The sequence below is a fragment of the Salmo salar genome, chromosome ssa18 (genome assembly GCF_905237065.1).
Source record: "Salmo salar chromosome ssa18, Ssal_v3.1, whole genome shotgun sequence".
In the NCBI taxonomy this organism is placed as follows: Eukaryota; Metazoa; Chordata; class Actinopteri; order Salmoniformes; family Salmonidae; genus Salmo; species Salmo salar.
This window is the reverse complement of record NC_059459.1, coordinates 61,195,029-61,207,905: the sequence shown is the minus strand read 5'-3', so window position 1 is coordinate 61,207,905 and position 12,877 is coordinate 61,195,029. Positions and strand designations below refer to the sequence as shown.

Genomic DNA, 12,877 nt, shown 5'->3' with positions numbered 1-12,877 from the left:
ACGATTTATGCTCACGGCATGCTTGACTGCTCCTCTCCCAATTTTCCAATATAATTTTTAGTGTCTTAAACACAACACAAAACCACAGGAAATACAATACTGTGCATTAACACATAGCTTCAGGCAGCTCCTACTCCATGCAGCTTTAAGTAATTATGTTTTTAAATCTCAGGCAAACATTTTCCATGTGTCTTACAGGTAACTATGGAAGTGGGTTTTGCTGTATAGATTCATTTAATCAATAAGGCAATGAGTACAGTATAAAAAAACTCAATTTGATATCAAGCACTGATTGACCACCACAGTGAACTCCCGCAGTCAACACAAATTAATGGACAGAGCCGTTTGTCTCTCTCTATAACAACTCTACGACTGCAGGGAATGCTTGAGAGAAGCGTATTTGGGCAGTCTGGGCAGTCTGGGCAGTCTGGCAACTCGGGACAGTCTGGGCAGTCTGGCAACTCGGGACCGTCTGGGCAGTCTGGCCACTCGGGACCGTCTGGGCAGTCTGGCCACTCGGGACCGTCTGGGCAGTCTGGCCACTCGGGACCGTCTGGGCAGTCTGGCCACTCGGGACCGTCTGGGCAGTCTGGCCACTCGGGACCGTCTGGGCAGTCTGGCCACTCGGGACCGTCAGGGCAGTCTGGCCACTCCGGCAGTTCAGGGCAGTCTGGCCACTCCGGCAGTTCAGGGCAGTCTGGCCACTCCGGCAGTTCAGGGCAGTCTGGCCACTCCGGCAGTTCAGGGCAGTCTGGCCACTCCGGCAGTTCAGGGCAGTCTGGCCACTCCGGCAGTTCAGGGCAGTCTGGCCACTCCGGCAGTTCAGGGCAGTCTGGCCACTCCGGCAGTTCAGGGCAGTCTGGCCACTCCGGCAGTTCAGGGCAGTCTGGCCACTCCGGCAGTTCAGGGCAGTCTGGCCACTCCGGCAGTTCAGCGCAGTCTGGCCACTCCGGCAGTTCAGCGCAGTCTGGCCACTCCGGCAGTTCAGCGCAGTCTGACCTCTCTGGCGATGACTGTTGACTGGCGGGCAGCTCTGGCGATGACTGTTGACTGGCGGGCAGCTCTGGCGATGACTGTTGACTGGCGGGCAGCTCTGGCGATGACTGTTGACTGGCGGGCAGCTCTGGCGATGACTGTTGACTGGCGGGCAGCTCTGGCGATGACTGTTGACTGGCGGGCAGCTCTGGCGATGACTGTTGACTGGCGGGCAGCTCTGGCGATGACTGTTGACTGGCGGGCAGCTCTGGCGATGACTGTTGACTGGCGGGCAGCTCTGGCGATGACTGTTGACTGGCGGGCAGCTCTGGCGATGACTGTTGACTGGCGGGCAGCTCTGACGATGACTGTTGACTGGCGGGCAGCTCTGACGATGACTGTTGACTGGCGGGCAGCTCTGACGATGACTGTTGACTGGCGGGCAGCTCTGACGATGACTGTTGACTGGCGGGCAGCTCTGACGAAGACTGTTGACTGGCGGGCAGCTCTGATGAAGACTGTTGACTGGCGGGCTGACGCACTATAATCCTGGTGCGTGGTGCTGGTACCGGATATACCAGCTTATGAACACGCACCTCCAGGCTAGTGCGGGGAGCGGGAACAGGACGAGTCGGACTGGGTGGACGCACTTCCGGGTCCGCACGAGAGACAGGAGCTGGAAACCCAGGGCTATGGAGGCGCACAGCCGGTCTAGATCTTACCTCCTGCACAACCCGCCTTGGCTGGATGGAACTAGTAGCCCTGTACGAGCGGGGTGCTCGTACAGGGCAGACTGGGCTGTGCAGGGGCCTGATGGTAGCCGTGCGTAGAGCGGGAGTTGGGTAGCCTGGTCCTCGGAGGCGTACCGGCGACCAGATGCGCTGCGCAGGCATCCTCCTACCAGGCTGGATGCCCGCTCTAGCACGGCACCTGCGAGGGGCTGGAATAACGCGCACCGGACTGTGCGTGCGTATGGGTGAGATGTTTCGCTGAGGAGCGCACTATAGCGCTCTCCACCCTATACGCTCCTCCATATAACCACGGGTAGCTGGCTTCCGGCTCTTCCTTCGCCTAGCCAAACTACCCGTGTGCCCCCCCCAAATTTTTTCTTTTCGGTGGCCTCGTACCACCGCCTCTCTGCCTTGGCTGCCTCAATTTCCCACTGCGGGCGGCGATAATCCCCAGCCTGATGCCAGGGTCCGGCCCCGTCCAGAACTTCCTCCCAGGTCCATTTCTCCCGCCAGTCCAACTCGAATTCCCTCTGCTCCTTCTTCTGCTGCTTGGTCCTTGAGTGGTGGGTGATTCTGTCACGGTTGCCGTCGGTGAAGGAGGACCAATACGCAGCAGGTACGTGTATGCTCATCTTGAGAATTTATTTACTTCAAAAAATGAACGTACAAAAATCAAAAAACAAAAGAACGAACAACTACAAACAGTCTGGCTAGCATAGGCTCAACACAGAACAATCACCCACAAATCACAAACACAAACACACCCTAATATATGGGACTCTCAATCAAAGGCAGATAGACAACACCTGCCTTCAACTGAGAGTCCCAACCCCAATTAACCAAACATAGACATACACTCACTAGACTCCACATAGAACTACCTAGACATAAACCAAAACCCGGAAATACTAAACCAAACACCCTTTTAACAAACACACCACCCGGAACCACATAAAACAAATACCCTCTGCCACGCCCTGACCAAACTACAAAACAATTAACTTTATATACTGGCCAGGACGTGACAATAGCATTCATTTATACGTCCAAATATGGATGTAGAAACTGCAGACTGCCCCTTTAACATTTACATTTACATAAAGGGAGTCAGAAGGTCTTTATATTAAGAAAACATTTACTCTGGTCTTTGGACGACAGGATTGACTTGATACACAGTGACATACTGTATCTCAGTAATTGGAAGGCCCAAATAACCCTATTCATTCACTTACTGCCATCTGTGTAGACTACGGTAACTTGAGGGTGACTGTCAGGATTTCTGGATTCAGTATGGACACAGAATCAGGTTAACTTACAGTTCTTATCTCATAGGATTTAATCATGTTGGAATAGCGTCACTGGTGCTTTCAAAAGAGCTGTAGCGCAAACTGAATCCCAACTATATTATTTATATTGTCATAGCAATCCATACTAGCCAAGGCCAGAAAGTAGCCTTCATGGATGAATTCCCAGGGAGTTTTTCATCTCATGCATTTTCCCATGTCTGTCTGTCTGTCTGTCTGGAAACTGATACCATTTCAAGGGGCTGTAGAAATCAAAGGACTCCGTTTGCCACAACCCCCTGCACTGTGGCAGGAAATGCCACCTGACAGTAATTGATTAATCAACCATGTGTTTCAAGCACAGTGAATGTTACTCTTTAGGACTATGATCATGAGAGATAGGGAAAGGGAAACATCCATGTGGACTGAAAGTGAGTTTGGTATGGTGCAAGTGTTGTAATGTTTCATTGTATGATTAATTCAGTAGCTACACCGAACCTGAAAGTATTACTTTGCTTTCTTTAGGCTTTTATCAGAGGTATGCCTTTCCTTTGGAGTTACAGTCCCCTCCATATGTATTTGGACGGTGAAGCAAAATGTTAAATGTATCTCTATACTCCAGCATTTTGGATTTGATATCAAATGTTTCATGAGGCGACAAGACAGAATGTCACCTTTCATTTGAGGCTATTTTCATACATAGCTCAAGTGATGAACAAACAAACTGTGATAGCCACGCACAGACCTCTGTTTTAAGTCAGTAGGCCTAATATATATTATTTTCCTGTAGGTGTTTGTCTCTTTTTTCCAACGGCATAAGGACGAACACAGCAGTCAAATGGTAGAGTAAGTTCAAATAACATTTATTCAACATGCTGACTTGTAAAGGGACTGTTCCGTCTTCATGAATCTATATGTTAGCGACGAGGGGAAAACTCCACACTAGGAAGCCTAGAGGCTAGCACTACGACATCAAAATTTGTCAGTCAGCATCGACGTAACATGTTTCACAAATTCGGTGTGGCAGGATGTGGAGACACCGACGTGTTCAAGTATAATACAATTTCCAGATGCAAAATACTTCTAATTTAAAATTAATTAATGTGGGATTGTCTTTACAGTGAATCAGTTAAGGAAATTACATGAAAATAGACCATGAATAAAACCAACAAAGAAATATCCCCTACTTACTGAAATGTGGCTGCATTTCAGTCAGGCCAAAGAGTTTCTGCACCTTTAAAAAATGAAGTGGGTTGTGACTTCACCAAGTTTGTTCTCCCAAAAAGTCAGATTAAAAAACAACTTCCCATATATGGACAACATCTTCTTGAGTGTAGAGACCCCCTCGCACTGTGGGCCTACTGCATGTCAGTACATTCAACAGTCACTTTCTCTTTAGAGAGGGAGCCCTGCTCACACAATCCAACAGAAATTTTGAATAACTCCAATTTATCAGATATGAAAGTGCCCTAACTCTGCCAGTGGAGTATTTCTCACAATCTTGGTATGTTAGCTTTTAAAACTTTTACTGGCAGCTCTTCTCCCCACTCTCTCTGCTCCAACCCTCCTCAAAAAGTCTCAAGACAAGCTTAAAGTTATGTCTTCCAGATGACTTGCTGTTATCACGAGGTCACTCTTCAGATATCCTCGACTGAGGCATAGACTCGCAAGAAACGTCATCTATTGCCATTTCACACCGGTACAGGCAAATATTTGACAGTTAAGCCAAAGAAGACATTAACACAGGGCTTATATAACAATGTGCTCAAACTTTGGAAAGACCCTCTTTTGGAATTTAGCACCCTTGACCCTAAAATACTGCAGTTTAATCAAACTTTATTTGTTTGAAAAATCCAAAAACGAGTTCAATGAGGATGTCATGTGCAAAACCCTTTTCTTGAGGAGTGGTGGGTGTTTTCATTCCACTTCCCTACAAATTTAATTCAACTTTAATTTAATTCAATTTGCCCCTATTCCTTATGCTACATTAGAAAGGCCTCATTCACAGCTGCCTTGCCTAAAAAGGCCCATTGTTGCTGTCTGACGTGAATTAAATAAGCCAAGTTTCTCTACATCAGTCTTTTTTGGAATGTCAACACACTCCCCAATTCTGCGAAGAACAACGTTTAAAACGAGACTATTTGTCTAAAAATGGAAATCCAGTCGTTTGACTTATTTATAGATGAACATTACTGGAGTGGCTGTGGCCGAGTGAGGCTTCTCGTGGATGATATGATACAGCAGCACTGTAGTACTGTCAATCAAAAGTCAGAACTTGCTCTGCCCTAAATAAATTAACTAAATCAATTGAATGTCAACATCAAGTAATAGAATCAAGGATGACTTTAGTTGAATTTGAATTACACAAACAGCTAACGTTCTCTAAATAGCCACATGTCAGTGCAACGTTGCATGTCCAGAAATCTATGTATGTACTGCATTTATGTTCAGTTTTCATTTCAAATAGAACAGGACCAAACTACAAAAACTCACTCTGAAACACATATACCCAGAGGCTAGCATAGGTTTATAAAAGCAATGAAGTTACGGTAGCATAGTAACTGAGTGTTTGTCCAGAAAAACAAAGATATTCCCTTTGATCGTGCTCCATGACACTGAACAAGTGCCAGGCACTTAAAGCTCGGTGATAGGCGATTTCTCCCACTCTCTTTGAATACCAACCTGACTTCTATCAGATTCTTCTGATCTTTGTGTTAAACACTGCCATGCTGTTTTGTTGAAAGGCCACTGAGCATATGGGTAAATCAATAATTTAATAGTTTAGGATTGACCTCAATCAGAACAAATTCAGACAAAGTCAGAAGGCTGAATTCAACTATTATAATATAAAGAGGTAACTGCCAAAATAAAGGAAACACTTCAGTAAATGAGGGTTCTGGTGGCTCTGTTATGGTGTGGGGTGCATTTTCCTGAGGGGTATTGTACAAAGCAGGTTTGAGGAGTTAGTGAGGTAACTTTGGTGACTCACCTTCTAGCCAGGTAAATTTCTATGGCAACAAATCCTTCAGAACTAAGCTGCTCCAGGCCAGGCTAACTCACGGCTAACTACACTCACCCAGAATGAAATTACTGAGGACCAATGAAATCCGATTCCCTCCCCCTTGCAAAGATTGCGTCATCCACAGGTGGCTGGTGTCACCATAATTGGGAAGGATGGGCTCATAGTAATGGCTGGAACTGAAAAATTGGAATGGTATCCAACACATCAAACACATGGTTTCCATTAGCTCCATTCCAGCTATTATTAACTAGCCGTCCTACCCTCAGCAGCCTCCTGTGGCATCATCATCACCTTCATTTGATGAAGACTACTGATTAAAGGTTTTATTAATCAAACAAGTTTTTTTTTCTTAAGAAATAACTCAAATGTAACACTTTTGTATGATAGGAGTGTTAAAATGTGCTTGTGGATTGATTAAGCACACCAAAGACAGCATTAAAGATGAGTAATAAAATAAAGATGGCACTTCTAAAAGCCTATTTCACACCATAGCCTGATGAATTTGCAAAATAACATTTAATTTTTATTTCGGCACAAATTAAAATGTGGCACTGACTCGCCCATGGATTCATGTTTCAGCATTGTCTTAATGAAGAGTCTAGCGTTCGACTAGCCACGTGCGACATGCACAAGCAGTTATAAGCCTGCTAGAGTTAGCGGCAGGAGGACAAGCAATATCCATCCTCGTAGTATGAATGAAGCCTGAGTTAGGAATGTGAAGCTAACTGAAGCTGTTTAGCTTTACAAAACCCTGAGTAGATCTAGGTTGCAGTGTAGGACACCCCTGTGGTATGGTTTAGGTCCACTCAAGGTAAACACAAATAAATACACAGCCATTCTGAGTGAATCATTTCTATCCTGATAGGAAAATGCCGCCATCCACAGGGATCGCGGTGGCCCAACGCCTTAAGACACTTTGTTGGTGTTTCCTTTATTTTGGCAGTTACATGTATATTATATGTTATAAAATATAAATGTTAGAGTTTGTAAAATATTTGATTTTCATCTATTGGGATTTTTTGGCACACGTTTTTGATGTCACAGGAATGTATTTGTGTAAGAGGAATGGATTTACGCTCTCTCTCTGGTTGACAAGTTGATGACAGATTTCCTTAAACAAGACCTGGGGAGTGCAACATTCCAACACCTGGAAGAGCACATTTTGAATTATTATATGAGCATTCTAGCTTCAAAGTCTAACAAAGTAATGGCAGTAGCCTTGTGGTTAGAGAGGCAGGTCAGTTACTGCCCACTGGGCACAGATGTCAATTCAACACATATTCCACGTTGGTTCAACGTAATTTAATTGAAATGACTTGAAAAAAACATTGATTCAAACATTGTGTGCCCAGTGATCGGAGGGTTTTCAGTTTAAGTGAAGCAGTTTTGGCTATTTCGGTCAGGCTTGATGTAAATGCTTTTCACATGGTATCATTTGATTTACAAACAGTCTTTGTAAAAAACTGTTTTTGATAAGTAAATTACTAAATGTTTCACTTGAGGTTAAATAAATCATATTGGTGCTCAAAGGGAGCATTATGGATCTATGGAGTGGACAGCTCTTTTAAACTATATTTACAACATTCTTTTTAAGGAATTATGCCATCTATGAAATGCTGTACAGTGTACACTTCTGTAGATAAATGGAGGGGCTTCAGTAAACTATGCTCTCATGAGTACATTTGCCTGAGACCTGAACACTTGTGTTAGCCCACTGAACTATTCAGGGAGCTAACAGTCTTGTGGCACACTTTGGGCCGATTTCCAGGACACAGACTAAGCCTAGTCCTTGATTAAAAAGTAAGTTCAACAAAGATTCTCCATTGAGCATGCTTTTTAGTCCAGGACTAGGTGAAATATGTGACTGGGAAACCACCCCTTAGTCCTTAGTACTTGGTGACATCATCAATCCTGTCAAAAAAAGGACCTTTAAAATAGTTGAATTCTTCAAAAATGTAGTCCATATGTTTGGTCCATATGTTACCAACGTCATTCCCTGGAGTTCCACAAAGCAAAACCAGGCTCTCCCTAAAACAAAGGATGTAATGACTAAAAGAGTCCTATAACCCAGTAAATGGCTACAAGTGAGGTTTGGGTCAGTGTTGTGGGTCCACTTAAAATTTCAATTAGGAGAGAGTACCCCCACAAAGCTTAGGAACCCTAAGTTATTTGGCCATTTGAGAGTTAGTATTTCATGAGGTATTAAAATATTTATTGGTTCAGCCTTTTTTACTGGGCTGCCTATTAGAACTTTTAGTGCAGGGGAAAGCATTGCTTGCGAGTTGTTCTCCTGGCCAGAACAAATCAATACCTCAGAGTCCTAGACCCCCTCTAAGCTACACCTTGACCCCTTGCTGGGGGGCTGGACGTGGTTGATGGGGTACCAATCTACACCATCATTCACAAGCATAATCATTTTCACTTCCTTTACAATGCACTTGACATAACCTAGTCACACTGATCCATCAATTGTCTTTGGATGGCATTCCTACATAAAGCATCCCTGTGCTTTAAGGATCAGTTTATCCTTATGTGATGCTTCTTAGGTAGCTCCATGTGTGGCCAATGAAGGAGCGGATTACCTTTTGGTAACAGTATCTCTGTCAAAATGGGCTTACTGTCCATTCTCAAATACAATAGTGTACATACATAGTCATGTGTGGCCACTGTTCCTAAACATAAGGAGAATACAACTTGTTGGCCACAAATGCTCACCAAGAAAGTTATGCCATTGGAAAAGGCACCATTATTCCAGCTGGATACAATTACTAACATGTAGCAAGTAATAGGCTACAAATTAGGCCTGCGTGGGATAGGCCTACTGTATGAATCAACATGTAGTTGGCCGCACAACTAGGCCTATAGGCTTCAATTAAACAAGATTTAACAAATCTACCATTTTCCATTGAGACTTATCTAAATAAAAGTTCCCATCCAACAGCTTTCCATCTTTTCCTCTTTGTTTAGGTTTTTATCACTCCGTGACCCCTGAAGGCACGGTCTCCACAGCTCGAGCATGTTTAGATTCTTGATGAAATCTTCCCTTGTGATAACTGATAGATCGCTCTGCACGCCACAGTCCTCGAGCGCTGACCATATAAGGGTCCCCAGGAATCATACCATAAAAAACTCCATCTCCGACACACCAGAAAAAAGGGGAATTCTGCCTGTCTCAAACACACGCTCTCTAAACTCAAAACATTTGCCCAAATAAAGTATTTTCAAAATAATCAATTCACCATGTAGGCTACAACATAAACTCTAAAAAACAACATCATTAGGATACCGGTCTCATCTTCGCATCAAATAACCTACATGTCCAGCGTAGCTAATGGATTAATTTCCAAGTGGCCACTGTTCCTGAACATCAGTAGAAAAAACGTGTTGGCCTAAAACCGCATTGTATGACATGTAAATGCACGTTTTACATGGTTCAATAGAAACATTCCACAAATAAACGCGAGGCAAAACAAACTTGCAATGCGACAAATCATGATCTTGATGAAGACTCGGTTGACCTATGTTATACACTGCAATGCCAAAAGCATAAACAATCAACAACAAAAATACTTCAAACTAATTATGTTTCTACCTGATAAACCTGCAAAGGTCGGTGGGCATCCCCCTCTCCTTCGCAGAGACTGAAGCCCCAGGGCGCGCCTCCGCGCACCGTTACACAAATATAATCCCCAGTGCCCATGCCACACGCAACAGGCTCCCACCAAAACCGCTATCATCAAATTGTCCGGAGTTGGACCAACAGGGCTCTAGGAAACCAAGAGCAGCACAGTGCAGCGTAATTCCCATCATCTGCAAGTTATCCCGATTCCAGCCTTCTCGTCCAGCCCGCTCTGAAACGTCATCGCACATTGCCCCGCCTGCTCATCTAGTTGTGCTCTCTTGGGAATGTCTTGTAGCTGCATTTGTATGGGGCCGCCATCGGGGTTGAACTTCTCATACAGTGTAGCTACAATAATAATGAGCTTTGATATCTCAGTTGAGTTTATGTATCGATTATGCTGGCTGTTTTCTAGTCAAACGTATGTGTTGACCTAAAGCATATTGGCTGAAAGTGATTTAGGCCTAATTTTTTATTGTGTATCCCTATAAATTAGTTGATTACTTGCATTGTAAATATAAAAAGAATATCTGATGACTAGACAAATAATGGACTATTGGAACCTAACTTTGCTCCTTATAGTCCAAGGACCTTAAATGCTCTTTTAACCGGTGTGAAATGGCTAGCTAGTTAGCGGGGTGCGCGCTAATAGCGTTTCCTTCGGTGACGTCACTCGCTATGAGACCTTGAAGTAGTTGTTTCCCTTGCTCTGCAAGAGCCGGGTTTTTTTTGTAGAGCGATGGGCAAGGATGCTTCGTGGGAGGCAGTTGTCGATGTGTGCCGAGGGTCCCTGGTTCGAGGCGAGAAGAGGGACAGAAGCAATACTGTTACACTCTTGTTTAGAGGCGAATTGGCTCTGGCAGCCAAAACAGCCAAATACTCCATCCACACACAGGTGTTTGGAGACGCAGATATAGCTAGTTAGCACAGGTGCTACCTCTGTCTTCAGTCTGTTTTCCGTAAACAAGCTATGTAACATGGGAATGTTGCTTATAAATATGTGTAGTGTGTAGTAATTTAACCTTTTTTTTGTTTTTATTATTTATCGCTGAGCGTTGGGGCTCTTAACAAAACTCCCCCAGGCAGAAGATAGGCCATTGTCAATAGGCGCTAAAGGTTGTTCACGTCTATGAATGGGTTGTCTGACGTTCTCAGTAAGTGGTGGCCCGCGGAAAATTTTCTCGTGTATGTGCATGTGAGATACCCAGGATATTGAGTGTACTGTTTTGCGTTTGGCAATAGGCCTGCCAATACAATATAATAAAATACAATATAATAGCCTATAATAGAGAGACTAACTCTTGGTAATAGAACAGAGTAGAGACATTGCATTGATAAGGAACTTATCTTGTGCATATGCAGGTCTACACAAACACAAGCAAGTGAATAAACACAATGCAGTCACACGTAGTCTATAAATATGCAGAGATTCAAACCATTGAATTCAAGTGCTGATTGTATATTGAGACGCTTCATGTTTTCACATCAGATACACCTAACCTGGAGTTGGTAGGACTACCATGTTGGGACTTTAATTGTTATGATCTAATTGGATTGGTCTCAATTACATAGACATTGTTGATAAACCGTTTTAGATAACCTGATAGTGGATCAATTCGAATTACTACTGCCTATTGAATGGAGCACGAAATCAAGTTTAGAAAGGCCTACTGCCTAGTTTCATACTGCCTAGTTTACATTATGAGCAGTTGATTGCCTGCTTGACAGATCAGAAATGCACCCTTTTCTAGAGTTTTATGCTACGCAATCGGCGCAATAATATTTGTCTATGCTGACGTGTTGGGTTTCCCACAGGTTGGTGCATGCGCACTTACCACTGAGAATTACAGCGGGTTACGTACGGACCGGTGCTGTGTTGGAGTTTGACGTGGCACTCCACTTTGACTATCAGGAATTCGTAGAGAAGAGGACTCGGCAGGTACTCCCCAGAATACAGGTAAATAATTACATTTGACAGAGAAGCCGAATGCGTTTTTTTTACAAGAGGGTATTTCACTGTCTGTTGTAGGCCTATTAAAATACATTTTATACCAGAATGCTTTCATAGCTAGCTAACGCGTTAGCAATTTCCGTGTATGAACGACACATCTTCTTTATATGTAACGTTAAATACACCGCGCGCACACTAAACACAATTGTGCTGGATAGATGGATATTGTTTCGGCTGGTGTAAACAACCGATATATTTAAATGCAGTTGATAAATATTGATATCTGTCTGGTTGTAACTGAATGGTAGCTAGGCTGCCTAGCCTAGGTCCTAGGTTGGTGAAGCTCCGCTTTTAAACCATCATAACGGTCTTTGACGTGGCAATCCTGGGTTGTGGCTGAGCTACTCGTCGTACATTAGCCTACGTTTTTAGCCATGACAGTTTCTTTTGATATTTCTGTCTTCATTTATGGATTTCCCCCTCCCCCTTTTCATTTGAAGTACTTTTGCATTTGATATGAGTCGCAATGCGAGACAGCTGTTTGTGGCCTTAATTTAGCAATATTTGACAGCTGTTGTATAGACTTGTGGAAGACCATCAGGTCAAGCTCAGGTTGTTCTAAAACTGAAACCTTACCGAGAGATTTAAGGACAAAGAATAGCTTACAAGGGAGACCAATAATTCGTTTTTTCCATTATTGTTAATTGCCTATTTGGAGAAGGTGACTAACTTATTTAGGCCTACTGTATGTATTTATTTATAACAATTGGACTTACTGAGAGGCCTATTGCTCAATAATGATTTCACCAACACTGCACATGAGCTTGTGAAGCTAGGCCTGAATCAGTCATTGAATCATTTGAACCCCAATTAAGAGATACTATATCTACCTACAACTTCTGCTCCAATATGTCATTAAGCAACCATTACACAGGCTTTCATCAACCAACAGTTGTAAGAAATTATATATATATATATATATATAAAATAGTGTAATAGTGTAATTACATTGTTATCGCATATATTCATCTTGAGAATATTATTATTATTTTAGGACCATTGTTGCAGGAAACTGACTGGCAACAACAGTATAAATCAGTCACTTGTAGATTAGTCTATGTTATCAAAGATGGAACTCTCTTATCTCCCAATAGTCCAATGTTCTTGGGTCTTGTTACACGTGAGCGTTGACGTTGTTTTGAGGTCAAATATTGCTTGTTGACCTTGCCTTGTGGAGAATACCACTTATTTACTTTGTACTGGAGGAAAATACTGATGTTAGGTATGAGGAAAATA

General features: G+C 43.4%; 2 protein-coding genes across 2 annotated transcripts in view; one reads left to right on the top strand and one right to left on the bottom strand.

The window, feature by feature from the left end:
- LOC106577618 (synaptopodin-2-like) overlaps positions 1-9,802 on the bottom strand; it is a 68,047-nt gene extending 58,245 nt beyond the window's left edge. Inside the window, 1 exon segment of the mRNA XM_045700582.1 lies at positions 9,604-9,802. Coding sequence (XP_045556538.1) covers positions 9,604-9,711 — 108 coding nt within the window. The 5' untranslated portion in view covers positions 9,712-9,802.
- A 1,653-nt stretch (positions 9,803-11,455) lies between these two features.
- LOC106577619 (protein transport protein Sec24D-like) overlaps positions 11,456-12,877 on the top strand; it is a 29,181-nt gene continuing 27,759 nt past the window's right edge. Inside the window, exon 1 of the mRNA XM_014155836.2 lies at positions 11,456-11,587. The gene's annotated coding sequence lies outside the window, so the exon portion shown is untranslated. The remainder of the gene's footprint in view (positions 11,588-12,877) is intronic.